Here is a 20,602-nt window from a genome sequence, read left to right on the forward strand (position 1 = left end):
TAGACTTGAATAAATCCTTTCTCAAGGACGCCTACCCACGTCCATAGATAGATCAAAAATTGGAATCGTTGCAAGGGTTCAAATGGAAATGTTTTCTCGACGCATACAAAGGCTACCACCAAGTGTTGACAGGTAAAGAAGACAAGGAAAAGACGGCGTTTTACACTGATCACGACACACTTTGCTACATCAAAATGCACTGCAGGCTATAAAATTTTGGAGTCACCTAACAACAACTTGTCGACAAAGTATTTAAAGATCAGATTGGCAGAAGTGTAGAGGTGTACGTTGATGACATGGTCATCAAAATTCAAAATGACCAAAGGTTACTGCAAGACATTGAGGAAACCCTCCAAACCCTATAGAAGACACATGAAATTAAACCCAAAAAATGCACATTCAGAGTACAAGAAGAAAGTTCTTAGGATACTACATAACAAGAGAGGGAATCCAACCAGATCCAGAAATGGTCTCTGACCTATTACACGATAGAGCCACGGAGCTTAAAAGATATATAGGCCCTAAATGGAAAAATAATGGCTCTAGGGCGGTTCATAGCACAGTTGGTGGATAAAGCAATGCCGCTATTCTAGACATTAAAGCTTAAAAATCTAATGTTTTCTCCAAATTTGTTGAATTGTCAACCTACATCCAAAATCAATTCAAACAAACAATTAAAGCTTTTCAATGTGACAATGGTGGTGAATACAACAATACACAATTTCATGACTATTTTTCAACCCACGAAATTAAATTTCGATTTCCATGCCCTCACACCTCCCAACAAAATGGGAAATCCGAACGCATGCTCCGCACCATTAATAACATCATTCGCACTCTTCTCTTTCATGCCCATATCCCACCCACATATTGGGTGGAAGCCCTCTACATGGCTACACATCTCCTAAACATCCTACCCTCCACATCAATCAAAAATGAAACTCCCCATTTTCGATTATTTCAAATCCATCCCACATATACACACTTTTGTATATTCGGGTGTCTTTGTTTCGCTCACCTCACAACCTCTCACAAGCTTGAACCATGATCATCACCATGTGTTTTCCTTGGATACCCAACCCATCACCGCGGATATTAATGCCTCGATCTCTCCACGCACAAGACAATAATCTCTTGTCATGTTATTTTTGATGAAAACATTTTTCCCTTCCAAGTCGTCACCCCAAATGATCCTCCACCCTATGAATTTCTTGATGACATATACGATACACCTTCACCTTTTCAATATTATACTCCCTTACTTATTACTCCACATTTATCCAACCCGACCCCCACAGTTACGGATTCATTCGTACTGACTCTACCCCTAGTTCACTCCCCCACCACTTCAGCCCCTCTAACCCCATCCTCCGAGGGCTCCCCTTCCTCTTCCTCCTCCTCACCACCCACTCAATCCACTCTTTCCCCTCCTCCTGTTCATCACATGAACACTCATCTTAAGAGTGGGATTGTCAAGCCCATTTTAAACTGGCGTCAGGCCATACACGATGAGTACAATGCACTTATCTCCAATGGGACTTGGACACTTGTTCTGCGACCCGTTGAGGTTAGTATTGTCCAATCTATATGGTTGTTTCGCCATAAGTTTAATACTGATGGCACCCTCTTTCGCTACAAGGCCCGACTTGTAGCAAACGGACGCAGTCAACAACAAGGTATCGACTGCAATGAGACATTTAGTCTAGTTGTTAAACCGGATAGCATACGCACTGTTCTCAGCATTGCGGTCTCGAGACAATGGCCTATCCATCAACTTGGGACCACCGTTTTGCTCAACATTCCCTAACGATTGGTTTTCAGCACAGTCATACATACCCATCTCTATTCATCATGCACACTGCAGAGTAAACAACTTATTTATTATTGTATGTTGATGATATTATTCTTACAACATCTTCTACAAGTCTTCTTCAACATATCACAACCAAACTCAACCTTGAGTTTTCCATGACAGATCTTGGGTCACTTAACTATTTTTTGGGTATCTCTGTTGTTCGCTCATCTGCAGGTCTTTTCTTGTCTCAACAGAAGTATGCAACAGAGATACTTGAACCAGATAACATGATGAACTGTAATCCTTGTCGCACTCCCGTTGAACCAATACACAAACTGGACTCTATCAATCCTCCATTTGTAGATCCTACTTTCTTCCGTAGTCTTGCGGGAGCGCTCCAATATCTCACCTTCACGAGACCCGATATTACCATTTCTGTTCAACAAATTTGTCTATACATGCATGATCCTCGTGAACTTCATCTCCATGCCTTAAAAAGGATTCTTCGATACTTACGTGGTACATTAGATCACGGTCTTCAGACACATGTCTCGCCCACCGAGTCTTTAGTTGCTTGTTCTGATGGTGACTGGGGGATGCCCATCCTCTCGCCGATCTACATCCGGACACTGTGTATTTTTCGGAGACAACCTAATTTCATGGTCCTCCAAAAGACAAGGTGTAACGACCCAAAAATTCTCTACGTTAGTGAAGTTAGTTTTATGTTACGTAGAATTAAGCTTTACGTGCGTTTAAGGTGTGAGATTGGATATGTTTAGTATTTAACAAAATAAACGAAAAGATATTTAATTAGTGTTTTAAGAATTTAATATAGATTAAAACAATTTATATGATTTAATTAATAGTTAATATGTGTTAAAGGTATTTAAGTAATATTAGGATTTAATTGATATTTAAACTATTAAAAGATCATTTATAGATAAATTAAATTATTAAATGATACGATTGTAAAGTAAGACAAAAGGAAAATTATATTTAATATTTCTAGGGTTAATATTGTAATAAGTCTCAAAGATCAGGGGATATAATTGAAATTAGAATTCAATTTGTAAATTGAATTCTCTACATTGTAAATTAGTTTTAATAAATAACCCTACGTGATCAAGGAAACTGCTGCAACCTATCTTTTCTTCTTCGTTTCCGTTACCATATCGATTCGCATACTTCCATACACCCTAAATACACCAATCACACTACCTCCTTGGGGGTTGCCATATTTGCGTCGACTAAAGAAAGAAAGAGTGTTGCTTGTTCTGGAAATCGAAGCAGGAAGAAACAAATCCTTCATTGCACCTGGTAAGTCCTTAATCTCCTCCTCTAAAGCTGAAACACCAAGAAAACTATTGAGACTTGTTAATGTGCCATAATCCTACCTGTTTAAGCCTTGGAAAGTAAACCATGAAAGACCCATGTTGTCTGTTGAGCTATGCAATGCTTCATATCCTTTTTGTTCATGACTTTTAGTTGCCCAGATGTTGGATCTTTCCTGCACCTTTCTTGCTACCCCGGCTTTTTCTTCTTGATCATACCATATGTAGCATGTTTCTAGCGAATCGTAGGGTGAATTTTGATCTCTAACCAGCCAAATGTAATCTTTTGGTAAACATTGAAACTTGGCTTATTACGTTTACGATAATACAAGAATCATGACCCTATATGATATCAATGAAATAAATTATACTTTCATTGCTTTGAAACCGCTTGCAACCTTTAGACCTGTAGCACCTGAATTTTACCAAAATCTTAACACTTCGTAAGTTGAAATTATCATATATGATGGTATAATGGTATTAGGTTCTCCATACTCTTGCTGCCAAATGAGTCTCGTTAGTTGCTAGTGTAGTTTGGGCTTGTGATACCCAAATCATGGCTACCATATGTGTCCTTGCTCAACATTTAAGATGTCCCTTTATGCCCAATATTCCAGCCATATAAAACAATATTTGCATACTATTCTTCGTTTCATGTTGCACAACAGATACTTCTACTAAAAACACGTTTGGGTGATGCGATAGTATTCCAGAGGTATGGAATATTTGTGTAGTTTTATGTAATCTGTTAATTATTAAGCTTAATGTAACACCGTGAAATTTCAAAAAAAAATTCATTTTAATTTAATAAAAATACCCCAATCACAATTCTCAAAAACGTGTATCAATTGTTTTTACATAACATAAGTACAAATCAAAAACCCCAGAATCTCAAAACATCTCCGCCATAAGTGTGTATTGATCATGTCGGCGCCTTCCCGCGATCATCACTGGTACCTGAAACACATAACACGCAAACGGTAAGCAATAATGCTTAGTGGGTTCCCCAAAATACCACGTACAACTCATATGCCTTTCCAGGCCATAGCTCTATGGGATCTTCCGATCCAGGTGTCTCAGGGGATTTCTATCCCATAACTCTGTTGACCTTCCGGTCCATATCATCATACTCATATCATAACATATAACATATACAACATACATTACATTTTCATCATACACATAAGACCTTCCGGTCACACATAATCACCCCATCGGGTAAGGCATAGTGAGAAGACTCACCTCGAAGATGTCGGATATTCACTCGCGCTCAATCCTCCAACCTAGCTTCCTCCTATAGCATAAATACATCTCTATTTAATACCTCCTGACTTATTTTGACTTATGCCCGTAAGTCAACACAAGTCAAATATGGTCAACGTTGGTTAATGGCCACCCCCTTGACCCAACTCGTCGAGTCAGGCACTGACTCGGTGAGTTCAGACGTGAACACAAGTCCCCTAAATTCCTTCTCTGACTCACTGAGTCACTCTTCTAACTCGGAGAGTCATCAACTGTGTGAGTCACGGGACAAACCGGTCCGACTCGTCGAGTCTGCTCATGGACTCGGCGAGTTCATTCCATGCTCGAACTCATATGGCCTTCTGAGGTCAGATCTGCTTCTCTAATCTATAGATCTGAGCTTCCCAAACATGATAATCACGTAAAGGTCACATCTTGGCACCCATGCAACGCCTACAAGGATTCTTTTGGTGAAATGACCTCTAAAATGGTAACCTAAGTCCACAACTCAAAAGGAAAGGCATAAAGCAGAGCATTTGGGACTCTCTGGACCTTCTAAAGTCCAGATCTAGGTACCAATTCCCCATGGGACCTCTTACACTCCAAATACAAGCTAATCAAGGCATAAAGAAACCCTGGATTTGACTATATCAACAAAAACACGAGAATAAGCTCTGAATAATACCTCAAATAGCTTCCTCTGCCCGAATGAAAGTAGATCCAAGCTCTCCAACTCTCATAGCTTGACCTTCCTCTTCCCTTCTTGCTAAAACTCACAAGGATGAAGAACAATGGCCTCTTTTCTCACTCACAAGGACTCTCAGATGCTCCGGTGCTGTCAAGGACGAAGGTAGCTGCAATGAAAGGTTATAAGGTCCTTTAAATAGGGCTCAGACCCGAGAAATTAGGGTTTTAGTCGCCAGCACGGACTCGTCGAGTCCCCTCACTGACTCGTCGAGTCCACTCATTAATCCAGTCATCACCACGCGACCCTACTCGATGAGTCTAGGCATCAACTCGTCGAGTCTCTCTCTCTTAGACTCCAAAAATAAATGATAAAAAAATAATACCTGAAATCCCGGATGTTACACTTAAAACATGATATGCTAATTTCCACTATGAAATGTGTAATTTCTATTTATAAGGTTTTGAGAAAATATAATAATCTAAAACATAATTAATTTTCAGATTGGTAATAAAGCTTCCATGTGGATAGTTAACATTGGAGTTATTCAGCATATAATTTAAATAAATATAGGAGATGATGATACATCAAACAAAAACTCGATTTTATTAGGAAGACCAATTTTAAAAACATGGAAACTAAAATTGATGTTTATAATGACACTCTTTATATGAAGTTTAATCGTGAAGTAATTAATGTTAATACACATGATGTTATACGATATCTAATTAACATATCATATATGAATATTTTGGATGCTATTGAACTTCTAAGAAAGGAATGCTATGAATTGTTTAACCCCGATATGAAAATTTCATATTTAGGTAAGAATCTCAATTCTGGAGCATCAAAAGAAATGATGGAAAATGTTCAACTTTGGGGAGGAGTTGATCATTATCAATGATACCCGAAAAAGAGCATGACACAAAGCACCGAAAATAGAATTATGCGATACTAACCCAAAAAAATTCATTCTACTATGCAGTTACCAAAACAGGAAATAATGACATATTATCAAGGATTGAAGGAGAAGAATAAAGGAGTCGAGATGTTGGATTTCCCAACCTATACTATCTAAAATTTCTAAAGGAAAAATCAAGACAACGAATTTAAAAATTTGTACTTACCGGCAGGCAACCTAAGTTATTTTTACTTTTGGTTTTTCATGTCAATAAGGTCAAGTTAGTCAATCTCCAAATATGTTATGAATGTTTTTTTCGAACACTAAATTTAAGCACAAGAAAATTTTCAAGAAAGAAGACTCATCATTTAACATGACAAACAAGCTCCACTTCCAACCAAGTACATTCTTTCCAAGCTTCATTTTTTAATTTAATGCACCATTTCTCTCAAAACCCGATATGTCATATTGAGTTGCCTACTCTTTTAGCCCATATGTTGTTAGCCCACATGTTTATGGAAACTTTTTATCCTTTAGCCCATTAGGATTTTTCCATTAAGGTTTGGTCTTATCTAGTACTAGGCGAATGCCCGTAGCGTTGTGCAGAAACACCTATATAGTTGAAGTCTTTACAAATATATGATTTTTTTAAATATAACAAAAACGTTGTTGTTAAATTTGATATAATAATTTGTATATACTAAATTGATATAATATATTGTTTATTTTGAATTATATGATAATATATATATATATATATATATATATATATATATATATATATATTATAATTTTATAATCTTAATCGTTCGAATGACTTCTACCCGCGAGTTACACATGAATAAAATTAAATATAATATATGATTTGATGTTATTTATAGTTGTTTTTATCGTTAATTAATTTTTTAAAATTTATTTGCTTAATGTTTTAATTTCTATCGTTATAATTATTTAAAACATTAAATATTACTTTTTTTAAAGCTAACAATATAATCATTTATATAGAGTTGTTTTTAACTATTGTTATTGTAAGTTATTTTACGCTACTTATTTGAAAACTTTTAACGATTATAAAAATATATTTAAGAAATATTTTAGTTAAATTGAGATTACAATTTAGTTATTTCTTTTATCACTACAATTTATCACTTTTAATTATTTACAAAATACTCTTTAGTTTTTTTAAATGGAACTGAAATTTATATTTGAGTTGACATTATAATGCGCAAAAATACCTATATAGTTGAAGTCTTTACAAATATATATTTTTAAAATATAACACTAACGTTGTTGTTAAATTTGATATAATAATTCGTATATTAATTTGATATAATATATTGATTATTTTCAATTATATGATAATATATAAATCTATTATAACGTCATAATCTCAATCGTTTGAATGACTTTTACTCACGGGTTATACATCAATAAAACTAAATATTATATATGGTTTAATATTATTTATAGTTGTTATTTTTAACTAATTTTTTAGAATTTATTTGCTTAATGTTGTAATTTCTATCATTATAATTATTTAAAACATCAAACATTATTTTTTGATTTTAAAGGTAACAATATAATCATTTATATAGAGTTATTTTTAACTATTGTTATTATAAGTTATTTTAAGCTACTTATTTGAGAATTTTTAACGATTATATAAATATATTTAGGAAGTATTTTAGTTAAACTGATATTACAATTTAGTTTTTGCATTTATCACTATAATTTATCACTTTTAACTATTTACAAAATATTATTTGGTTTATTTAGTGGAACTGAAATTTATATTTAACTTGACACTGTAATGTTATATTTAAATTAACAATTTAAGTATTTTGTTCAAACTGTTCAAAAATTGTAGCTTTAAACTGATAATGGTTAAATGCAACAACATTTTAAATCTAATAATTAAGTATAATATGTTAAAATTTAAAGACATAACTTTATAAATAGAAGTAAAAATATTATTTTAAAACTGAATTTTAGTCTATTTATGATTACACTTTACGTTTGATATTTGTTTTACCTTATTAACCAACTTACAATCATTATTAGAAAGACACTACAATTTATCACTTTTAACTATTTATAAAATAATCTTTGAGTTTTTGAAGTTAAATAAAATTTATATTTAAGTTGAGCCTATAATGTTATATTTTAATTAATAATTTAAGTATTTTATACAAATTGTTAAATAAATATCAAACCTAAAATTTAATAATAAATAAACTAAATTTCAATATTAAAATAATATATTTAGTTCTACTTATAAAGTTATGTCTTTAACTTTTAACATATTATACTTAATTTATTAGATTTAATATGTTGTTGTATGTAAATCATTATCAGTTTAAAGCTACAACTTTGCAACAGTTTGAACAAAATACTTAAACTGTTAATTTAAATATAACATTATAGTGTCAACTTAAATATAAATTTCAGTTCCACTTAAAAATTTCAAATGAATATTTTGTGAATGGTTAAAAATGATAAATTGTAGTGCTAAATGAAAAAACTAAATTATAATACTAATTTAACTAAAATATTTCCTAAAGATATTTATATAATCGTTAAAAGTTTTCAAATAAATAGCTTAAAATAATTTACAATAACAATGGTTAAAAATAAATGCTAGCTTTATAAGTATGTATGATATTTAATTAAAAAAAAATGACGTGATGGTAATTTATAAACTATAATAATGGTCACGACTAATTGAATATGAGATAAACTAAATATAGGCTTAATATTAAATGTGTTTATATTAGCCTAGACTAAATAAAAATATATTTATTGTTTAGGTACTTTGAGGATTAAGGAGCATATGAAACGACGACTAGGGGTAATATTTTATTATCGAATACCGAGGTGAGTTGATAGACTTTTCGTAAACCTTGTACATAGTCGAAAACTACTTTCTGGAAACCGCTCGATTAGTCAAATTAAAATATTATTAACTGTTGATTATACCTATATGTGCAGTATATGTCATTGTTTTGTCTTCTGTGACATTTGCATGCTTAGTAAATTTGGTTGATATGCCTATGTACTTGATATGATTAATTGCAACTATGATATGTTATATGAAATGTTTGATATTTGACTATCTTCTTGGTATAAATGTCATGAATCTTGAATATGATAATACGAATACTGCATGCTTGTACTTGATTTACGATCGATTATGCGGGGTTATGCATAGAGGGCAAGGGTAGAACCTAGCACTTAGCATGAAACCTATCCGGATATATTCGAGTATGGTTGGTTGAAAAATACCCTCTAGGAAAAAAGATTAAGCCATTTACGAGTTGCTCGGTCTTTTTAGATGCCCGTGTGACACATGGTACGCGTACACTTCGGTGTTTGCGGACTGGAGTGATGTTGGCCATTCGAACGAGGCTTGTACAAACATCACGTAGGTATTGGGAGGTAGCGGACAAATGTCACCGCTTGTACCAACACCAGAACGACACCGCGATGTACTTGTACATTGCATAGTCGGAATAGTGAAAGTGGAGTCTTGGGGTCAGTGTGACGGGTGGGAGTCGCGAACCACCTAAAGCATTTGGCTGGCCAGGCACACAAGTAGCGAACGGGTTTTTCCTTGGGGGGTAGGTATCACTATGAGACTACCTACGCCTATACGATTATGATACATTCCTTTGATATGATGATATATGATTACGATATGATTGTGCATGAAATACGATTGATGTTACACAAATGAATGATATGTGAACGGATGATACAAAATTGAATGCTTGAATTTTATGTGAAAGATGATTGATTAATGATTGATATGTGAGTTTTGTTTATATGATTATAATTTGAATAATTGACCCGTTAGGGGATGGTATGTTTTCCCTTTGATTGTGTACATACTCCTATTGGCTCACGAAGCATTTGCTGACACTTGTTTCTTTTCTTTGTGCCTTTACGATTGGTACAGGTAGCTTACGTGCTTGGCTTGGTGAGATGGAGTCATTTTTGGGTAGTTTATCCTTAGAATAAAGATGTCACTTGAAAACGTTATTAAATTTTTGATACTTATGCTTCCGCTACAATTAAATACTTTTGATATTTTGGTTTTGAATTGAACGTAACGTTGTGGTTTGAAATGTTTTTGAAATAAACAATGTTTTCAATCTTCCGTTGCATTTTCCGTTAAAAGTTTTTAGAATAAATGAAAAAAAAATTGAGCAAAAATCATAACGTTACACAAGGTACCATCTCCCGATCCAATGCCGAAGCCGAGTACCACGGCGTTGCCAACGCCGTTGCAGAGACATCTTGGATTCGTAATCTTTTACTTGAACTACGTTGTCCTACTCCGAAGGCAACCATTGTCTATTGTGACAACGTTAGTGCGGTCTACATGTCCTCCAATCCAGTTCAACATCAAAGGACAAAACACACTGAGATTGATATTCACTTTGTTCAGGACAAAGTTGCTCTTGGTCACATTCGCATACTTCATGTTCCATCCACCGCTCAATATGTCGATATCTTCACCAAAGGTCTCCCTACGAGTTTATTCATTGAATTTTGTTCCAGTTTGAACGCCCGCAAGTCTCCTCCCAATCAAACTGTGGGGGGGTGTTAGCATATATGTATTTAGTGTATATTAGCCCACATGTATAGTCTCTTTGTGGTATTGTCTATCGGCCCAAATGGCCTTGTACGTTTGTATATATTTCCCTGCACACCTCTCTATTGAATCAATCAGATTATTTGAGATATTATATCTAATACTTTTCTGTCATGTCGTATTGTGTCATATCATGAGTAAAAAGACCAGGCTTATGTACAAAAATGGTAACATAGTTTACTTATAAATATAATTGTTTTTTTTACACATGAATGTGCAGGAGCTTGGGTTCAGTTCATTTTTCTGGAAAACTTTCAACTTAGATAACCAAACTAAAGTTTTTGACTTATGTGTAAGTGTCATACTCGATTAAAATTCTTACTCCAATGTGTATTAAGTTTGGTGAAAAAATAAACTTTTAAATGCTACTGCAAGTCTGCACTCATCTAAAGGAAGTTAAATTTTGACTTTCTATGTGTCAAATAATCTGTTCTTTGACTTTAAAATTTTCAAAAAATGCTTACATTTATTTACATTGAGAAAAAAAAAGTAGTTAAGTTAGAGACATTTGGAGATAAAACGAGAAAAACTATGCTAATTCTTTAGTTTCAACTCACATAGTTTGATCATCTAAAGTCAAAACGGTTGACTTTTTGGATAGAGTAAACTATAACCAACTTGAGGTGATTTAAGACTTTCAGTGCCTTATGTGTATTACATTTAGACATTTGTTAAAAAATGACATTTAAATAATACTACAATTTTCTGAAGGGTATCAAGATTTACATTTGGCGTGTCAATAATGATAATCTTAAACTTTAAATTTGACAAGAATATGCTTTTTAACCCATTAAAAATGTTGATAACGACATCTAAATAAATAAAAAGTTGTTAAGTTAAAGATATTTTGGCAATGTAAACTAGAAAAACGTATGTTAAGTTTTAATTTTAAGGTCACAATGTTTGATTCCCTAATGTCATTTTTTTTTTGTAGAATAAGATTAGTTTATTAATAATTTATGGTGATTTACCAAATTTCAGTGTGTTAAACCTATTAACACATTGAAAAGCTTGATAATTACAATCAAATAGATTTAAGATTTTTGAATTAAAAACATTTGAAGATAAAACTGAGATATCTAATCTAGTTTTTAGTTTTAAAGTCACAAGGTTCGACTAAAGCCAAAATATTGACTTTTTCTTTAGATAGATTAAATTAGTACCCCATCTTATAGTGATGATTTACATAACCAAAGCTATAAGACTTCCCTGAAATCTTTATCTTTTGAGCAAGAGGCTCTTTTGATGTGTGATGGCTGTTTATACTTTATATAATTACAAATGCTTCTTTAATATACTTTAAAATCAACTCCAATGACCTTACATACTTTTTTTTTCTTATTTAAGAAAATCATATTCATAACAAAATAACTCGTATTTTCTTCACATTTTTATGCAATGACTTACATGATAATAATTTATCAGCTAAGTTGCCCGTTCTTAGCAACTTGGTGAAATTACAAATCTAAATCTTACACGAACTAAGTTTAGTAGATCTAATTCACCCTCTTGGGTCAACTCTCTAATCTAAAATATTTGTAAGATTTTCTTCTTCCCTTTTGACTTCTAAGCTATAGAGTTAAATGCAAGAAACAATAACATATTTTTATTGATTTGTTTATATCGGGTAGATATTTCAAAATATAATGTCCTAATAGAAAATGTTTTGTAAGTACATGCTATTATTGGGTAGATTTTAAAAGTTTGCTGTTGTAAGTTGTAACTAAAAGAAATGAAAGTAGGTTGCTATAATACAATCACGACATTTCCATGTTGGCATATCAAAACACAAACATCAAGTCAAAAAGAAACTCATATGTAGCTTACTTGATTAAGTCCATTTAGGTAAAAGGAAACAACATATTCAAAAAAGTCTTAAACTCAAAGCCATCTTTTTCAACTTATTCACTACCAAGCAAAACTAGTGTTTCCTTGTACGAATTCACAGTGGAGAAACTCCTTACTCCATCAATCTTAAGAGCATTCAAGTGTTGTGTTTTGGGCTCATATACAACAATTTCACTTTCTTCACAACGATAATCTTTTTTCACTTGCATTATAAGCGTTCCATTGTTCCTGAGTCCCATTGCCCTAATAGACGACCCATATTCAGGTGCAATAATGGCGAATACCTTTGTAAACGATTTTTCAACACCATTATTCTCCATCATCCATACAACATCATGACACTGTTTTTCCTTTTCATTGCTTTGAAATATGACAAGAGATTCCCTTAGCTTAAAAATGGAGATCTTAGAAGGAGGGTGTTTCGCCAAACTATCTGGGAGATCTATCACTTGAAAAGTATGATCAGTCATATCAAATGAAAGAATCAGATTACAATTCCATCTAATCAGCCTACTGTTTAAAGCCTTCAGATGCAAACCAGACCAATATATAAACCTATCGATAACTTGCCCATACCATTGAACTCGGATCGATTTACTCAGCACATTGCTAGAAGCAGGAGATAGACTTGTCCACTTCCCAGAACTCAATGTGTAAAGCATAACTTCACGAGGGTCGTTGATTTTGCTGGGTTTTTCATGTAAGGGAGCAAATTGTTGAATCATGATGATCTTAGGATCATGAGTAACAGGACAAACACCAAAACCAAAAACTGTTTCATCCATCTTATTAGACATACCTGGCTCAGGCACAGCAATGGCGATCGATTTTCTGATTGAAGGATTCCAAAGCATAATCATCGGCTTTCCAAGAGGGGAATGTTATTTCTCATAGTAATAACCATCCAAGCACACCAACCCATTACAGCTGCCGACCACGATTGACCTTTGAAGCCGTTGAAAGGAGAGGGGAAGAGTTGGAACAAACCTCTGTTGGGGGAAAGTGTCATCGTCGATAATACAAACATATTCTGCCTTCCCTTCTACAAGATGCCTTACTAAAAGATTCTGCCACTCGTCTTGTCGAACACTGTGAGCAGCGATAAAAGAAGAGCTTTCGATTACACGCTTCCATGCTTTGCACACAGATCTAAACCGAATCAATGATTTTACAGGAAGCTTTCTCAAGATTTCCTCTTGAAGATGGAAACTAATGTCGCCAACATTTTGATTTTCGGTGCTAATGGATGGTTATGTTATGACTTTCTAGGGTTTGGTTTTTATGACGGGAGGAGAATGAGTTTTTAAAATTGGGAAAATCACTTAATAAGGTAATTCTTTGATTTATATTATTTAATCACTAAGTTTTTTTTATTTACATTTGCCCATTAAATTTATTTGAACTCTTCAAAAAACGTTCATATGACCTGCTATGTTTGACAACTCCGACGAGACTCCGAGCATCTTCTCCGTTGATTATCATTTTTCCAACGATACGAGTTTATTAAGTGAAACACATTTTCCACGTTTCTATTCCCTCGTCTCTCTCTTTATTCTATTTTCTCTCTTTCTCTCTCTAAAACATACACACATAACACTTACTGCTTCACCTAATGTGGCATCAGCGAAGTCCTTTACGAGATGTTGCTTCGAGGTCTAAGGTTTTGTAAGGTGTTCGATCTTCAAACTGAAGCACCATATGAAGTTCTTGTTGGGTGTTCGATTTTTTTCGGTGAACCATAGCATATTTAGAGTTATTAGGGGTGTGGGATTGCTTTTTGAACTTTAAAAGTGTTTTTAGACAAAAATGTTTATTGACTTATAGTGGTAGTAAAAAAGAGTTTTATAAAAAAGTGTTTGGATTAGTTTTTATAGTGAAAAGGTCAATAAGTCAATAAGCTAAAAAGATTGTCAATCACATATGCGAGATAACTCATACATCCATGCTGGAGATACCTGGCCTTGGCTGCTGAACAAAAAGTGGATCCGATCTTGGTACCCTCGTCATATATGGTTAGTTCTCCCCCACTTGGGGTTCAAACTACCACCAGTTGCCTCTTACAATTGATCATGGCCCCAAACTTGCTCAACCAATCCATCCCCGCCATCACACACACACACACACCCATCTCCCTTTAAGATGGGGATCAGGTCAAATGGGTAGGACACCCTAAAGATCTCTAAAGTGCAATCACTGAAAACACTCGAAGCAGAAACCTTGTGTTCGTTGGCGATGGAAACTCACAACGGACACTCCTACTTCCTATGGGATATACCAAAATCCCTATAGAATGACTAAGCTACAGGACCTACTCGCACCCGAATAAAAAAGCACAAGAGCAAGCAATGAATTCACTAAGAAGATTCCTATCAGAAACACAAGGATAAACATATAGGAAATAAAGTGAAAGAATAATAAATGAGTACATACCAGTGACGATGTCAGGCGCCACCCTAGCCTCCTCTGCTATAAGCTGAAAGAACGACCCCTGGCCTTCAGGGCCTCAACCTTTCCCTGGCATCCGTCTGTAATCCTCAAGGTAGTAGGAATTAGTGCCTGCAGTGTTCTAGCAACGAGCAATGGACAACTGGCCTTCACATGGTCGACATGATCACAATGGTAGCAAATCCCAGTGCTCGACAGTGGAGCATGTGTATGGTAATCCATTGCAATATGCTCTTCCGTGCCATATTTGTGGCACATAATCACTGATCGTCACGCTTCTTCATGTATATTTTCGCACCTGCCACAAGTACTACCCCTCTGGCCTCCACATCGTGAATCAGAGGGCTTGAACCGCTTCGTTGTTGGTTGAGTATGAACTAGGGCTTGCCTCCTCTCTCTAGTCTGGGTCTCAATCGGAATCTCTTATCTTTGAGCAACCGAATGCAACTCAGAGATGGAATGCTACTGCTAAGTCGATACATACTCCCTGATCTCAGTCTGGAGCATGCTCAAGTAACAGGACATGTGAACTTCCTTTGAGGCTACGACAGCATCAACCTCTGAGACGGTAGCATAGCGCTCGTCAAACAACTTGATCATGTCGGTCTTAATAGACCTAAACACCTCCGGGATCGCCTCCCTAACAGCCATGGTCACCTGGGTGGTGATCATATCACGAATTTCATCATCGGCCAATCTTGGCCTCTCCGGTCCGCTAGTTCCTGATCCTGAACATCTAATGATCGTCATACTGAAACAAACTGAGATACATCAAAAAGGACACAATTCATACTACTACGTCATTTCAGGATCACCAAATCCTCAGGGTTCGTAACTTCCTTGATACGCATATGGGTCCTGTGCTTCCAGTAGAACATGCCCATACTACCTTCTACACCTACCCGTATTTGTCTCAAGGAATCATCACGAACTACCCGACCACATAGCCCAACAACTAGGATACACATACATACTATACTCACCATCTTAAGAGTGGCTAATAATTCTTTATGATGGCCTTCTATAAATCACACTTACTCATGAAACTTCTACTAACCCTGCAGTCGCTCGTGTATGCTAATTATACATAACACTGGATTCGATAGACAATCTAATAATTGATTCTAACCTAAGCCCACAACCAGATGAAGAATAGGAAATAAGGCTAAATCAAACATCCTCGGGCTATAAAATCTTAGTTACGTACAACTATGATGTATACACTAAGAAACCACAATAATAATGTCAGTTCCATATAGCATATAAAAAAATTCTCCTAGGCTATTAGGCATCATAAATCAGACAATTCAATCATGCAATTCCTGAAGATCCCTAGCCTACCAGATAGCATGTAATTCTATGACATCATCCATACACAAACAAGTGTGGGTATCTTGGGGAATACTTTCCTTGGATCCGACTGATTGTACACATCACATCCTCTCTGTTAATCATTTTAGAGTTAATTTTGAAAATTATTTTTACAGCTCCTTGTTTAAGTCTGGAATCACACAAGTGTTCATCCAATTTTCTCAAACCTGGGCTCTGAGACCAACTTGTAACATCCCAAAAATCATGATAAAAACTTTCATTTTTGTAAAACATTTCCACAAACCAAGATATAATCAACCATTGTTTCCAAGACAAATCTAGAAAATCAGAGTATCAAAAACCTCCATATATCAGCAGGAGGATGTGTATGATCATGCTTTCGCCTTGCTCTGATCATCTGTTGTACCTAAAACCATGAAACAAACCACTATAAGCCAAAACTTAGTGAATTCTCCCAAAATACCCCACACAACAATATATATACAAGCATGCATGCTGGTTCCACAATCATCAGACTAGATTACCCTCGGATTCACAGTCATTGACTGGATTACCTCGGTCTATAGTCATCAGACCATATTGCCCCCCAAGTTTATTGGCTTACAACACAGAGCAATACAACCTCAACCCAACCACACTATGTCGACATATGAAATAGATAAACAAGAACCAACAAGCACATGTAATCATATAGATCTACCAATCTAACAAATCATTACAACATAACAACATCCTATACACAAGGATACATAACACAATCTAGTGGGCCACCATTGGTGCCTTCGACCCACGGGTATAGTGAGGACAACTCACCTCGAAGTCTAGAAGATAGATGAACTTATCATACATCCAAATAACAGCTCTAAAGGTCACTTATTCAATAATCAGGGACCAATTCTCAAACTACAGCTCAAAATACTCCATTTGACCTAAATTCAAACTTAGTTAAAGTCAACAGTCAACGATCAACGTTCAAATATTCAAAAGTTAACTTCCATCCGGTCTACGCCCAGTGTAACAACTCTACGCCCTGTGTAGAGCCTAAGGTGGCAAAACGGGGGAAAATAGCCCTACTCCCTACATAAGGGAATTTACGCCCTGTGTAAACCCCTGAAACCCTAACTTAATCATTAACACCTTAACTCATACCAATATATCTTCCAACTTCTAGATCTCTATTCTTACAAACGTCTTAATGGATAAAGTCTTTGACTTGCTTATTTATAAGATAATGAATCGGAAAGTTCGTGTCCAAAAATTAGAAATCCTCCTTTATGGAGGAATCGTGAAGCTGGGCACAACCAACTTGTGAACCGGTTAATTTAGACCGGTTGAACTAGTTAAATTAAATAAAAGCACGTGGAAATGAATCATTTTCATAACAAACTTTGGTTTTTTTCACATCTATTTATATTTATTTGAATAAAAACACATGGTAGACGAAGTTTTTAAGCCGTGCATTGTAGCGGAAGTTTAAGCAATAACTTTTGTGATAAAATGTCCTTTTGCAGTTTAAGTTTCACCCGTGTGTAATATCTTACCAAAAATAGCAACATACTTTTCATTTTAACTAATAATCTTATGGTAATAAATAGAGTACATTGCCCAAGTTACCTTTATTCTTCCCATTGAAATTTGTTGAGTTAGAATTGGTGTCCTTTATATTCAAAAAATATTTAAAATAACAAAATGAGTATATTATAGTTTTGATCCATGTGATTTGTTTATAGTAATGAAGTCCATGTGAACTAGTTCATTAACAATGAATGTCTTGAGTCTTGACCCCATCTCCTTGTGAAATACATTGGGTACTAAAAGCGAATAAATATTATTATTATTATTATTATTATTATTATTATTATTCATAAATTTCAACATGAAAAAGAACGCACCCATCTTCAAATGATCTTAAAGGGTAAACTGAACTTTAATAACTATAATCCATCTTTTGAAATCTGAACTTATCATACGATTTTCTTTTGGATGATCTTTGGGCTGCCTGATACCCTAACCAACTTCCATGCAGTCCATGTCACTAATGAAAATGCCATGGCAGAACCTACAAGTTTTGGCCCATATATAAATTCACAATCCCAAAAGCAAGTAAAACATAAGAAATATGGTTTAAAAACCATGTTGCTCAAAAGGTAAAGATGAAATGAATGAATATGGTTCAAGATATAAAAAGCTAAAACATAAAAAATAACAATGTACTTTTATTTATGTTTATATTAGACCATCCTACTTTCATTTCTTTATGTTATAACTTATAAGAATACAATTAAACAATGGTCTTATTTTATAATTTTGTGTTTCACATTAAGCAATCTATTAAAGACCATAAAACGACCAAAAGGCATGAAATTATTAAAAAAAAAGTAAATGAATTATGGGTAAAAACTTTAATTAGCATTGCATGTATTGGTATAAAAAGCAATTTATTGGGCATTTTTTCAAGGCCTCACTGGAGTTTTTTTGTGGCTATTCTTCAATAATTGTAGTTGCATCTCGCATTCTTGCTAGAGCTTGCAGCAACTGAGTTGATCTAGTGGATTTATCATGCAATTGGAATAAAAAAAAAATTCTAACAGTTCATGATAGTGTAAATATGCTCTACACAACTAGTAACTTGTAAGATGTTAGAATTACATAAGGTCGATGAAATCAAATAGTTCGTACTTTGAAGTTTATGCCAGCTACTCCATGAAACTGAGTAGTTTAAAACCACTTCCAAGCTACAAAATTACCAAAACCAAATATGGGCATTCTCAGAAAATTAATCTCTTATTTTGAAACCTTAAATTGATCTCTTAATTTGAAACTTGAAAGCACAACATCCGTACCTCATGCTTTAAAAGTTGTACATTTGCTAACATGGACCAGTCGTTCTCCTGCTTCTTCCGACCCATAACCTTTGGTGATAAATTTTAGTTCGTTTAGAGCATAAGCACCATTGAACTCTCCCCTATCATCAAAGATACAAATTTGATTTTGAAAAATTATTACATGTTATGGAGCCAACGATAATGAGAAGCTTTTGGTGCAAATCAGAGAAGAGATTTCCCCATTCCTCTTACATCTCTCTAGTATTCAACCAACAAAATCACCCCTAATCATCGATGCTACCATAATCTTCATCGACATGATTTATAATTTCCATCACCACCATCACGACTCACTGCAAGTCTGCAACCACCCGCCATTAGAAACATTATATCTAACATCCCTCACCTATCACCTCTCACCGCTCACCCTCTCGCACTTAATCTAAGCACATAAGAGGTAAATTTTCCTAAAGAGGGATAGAAGAAGCATGTAAGAAAGAATTTTAGGAGAGAGAGAAATCTTTTTAAATAGGGAAATGATATCCTCGACTTGCCATGCCGTTATTTTTGAAGCCCATACCACACACACTGTGGGGGAAGAGAGAGTACCGGAGAAACAGTTGCAAAAAGCCTTAAGTACAGTACAAAAAGCATTGTAACTTGATGTGCTCTTATGCACAATATTTAACATTTTGACATTCGTTTTATACTTTATTTTATTTTTGTTGTATGTAAATTGATGTAAAAGTTACGATTATATGTTTTTAATATATTTGGATTGATCTTTAACTTGTATTATGTGTATTTTTAATGTTTAAATTTGTAGATGTCTATTGAACGATAATTTGATGTTCTAAAGAGACGTTGTCAAATACTCTCAATACTAACAAGATCGTTCGAGTGCAAACGAATAAGTAGCATGTTGTATACATGCAACATATTGCATAATATGATTATAAAAGATGAGGCAGGTGTGATTTGTCGCTACAATCAAAATGAAAATATACCAAATGTTGAAGGAGTAGGTATTGGTACGTCTGCGTTAGACACCACAATCTTCACGTTGATTTGGTAAAGCACATCTTCAATGCCTACGTGAGTTTTTGTTGTTGATGATGTAGAAGACGACTTCGAAGATATAGATGATGACTCATACATATTTGTAGATGATTCGGGAGATGCTTATGACGACATGTTGAGCGACGATGATTACGATGATTAGGTGTTACATACTATACTACTATGTTTTGATTATGATTTTTTATGTTTTAATTTAGTATGTATTTTTTAATTAACGAAGTAATTTCATTTTATTAATTTTGTATAATTGTATTTTATTAAATTGCATTTCATTCAATTAAAAAAAAAGTATTAGTAACATATAGTGGCACGGACTCTCAGGCTCAAGTGAGAGGAAAAAAGATGTTGGAGCATTGAAATTCTCCATAAATTATGAGGATAGTTAGGTTATTATATTCTCTTTTATTGTTTGTAAGGTGCCTCTCTATATAAATAGAAAGGGAGTGGTCATTTGTAAGTGTGCA

The 20,602-nt window shown here is 34.4% G+C and overlaps 1 protein-coding gene across 1 annotated transcript; it reads right to left on the bottom strand.

Moving 5' to 3' along the window:
- Positions 1-12,509: 12,509 nt before the first annotated feature.
- LOC128132374 (F-box protein CPR1-like) lies at positions 12,510-13,316 on the bottom strand. The gene has a single exon (XM_052768907.1). It carries the CDS (start codon positions 13,314-13,316, stop codon positions 12,510-12,512), a length of 807 nt encoding a protein of 268 aa, XP_052624867.1.
- Positions 13,317-20,602: the final 7,286 nt, after the last annotated feature.

This window comes from Lactuca sativa, chromosome 2 (assembly GCF_002870075.4).
Source record: "Lactuca sativa cultivar Salinas chromosome 2, Lsat_Salinas_v11, whole genome shotgun sequence".
Taxonomy (NCBI): domain Eukaryota; kingdom Viridiplantae; phylum Streptophyta; class Magnoliopsida; order Asterales; family Asteraceae; genus Lactuca; species Lactuca sativa.

Coding starts and splice junctions, on each gene's coding strand:
- LOC128132374 (XM_052768907.1), bottom strand. CDS start 13,316: ATGATTATGCTTTGGAATCCTTCAATCAGAAAATCGATCGCCATTGCT.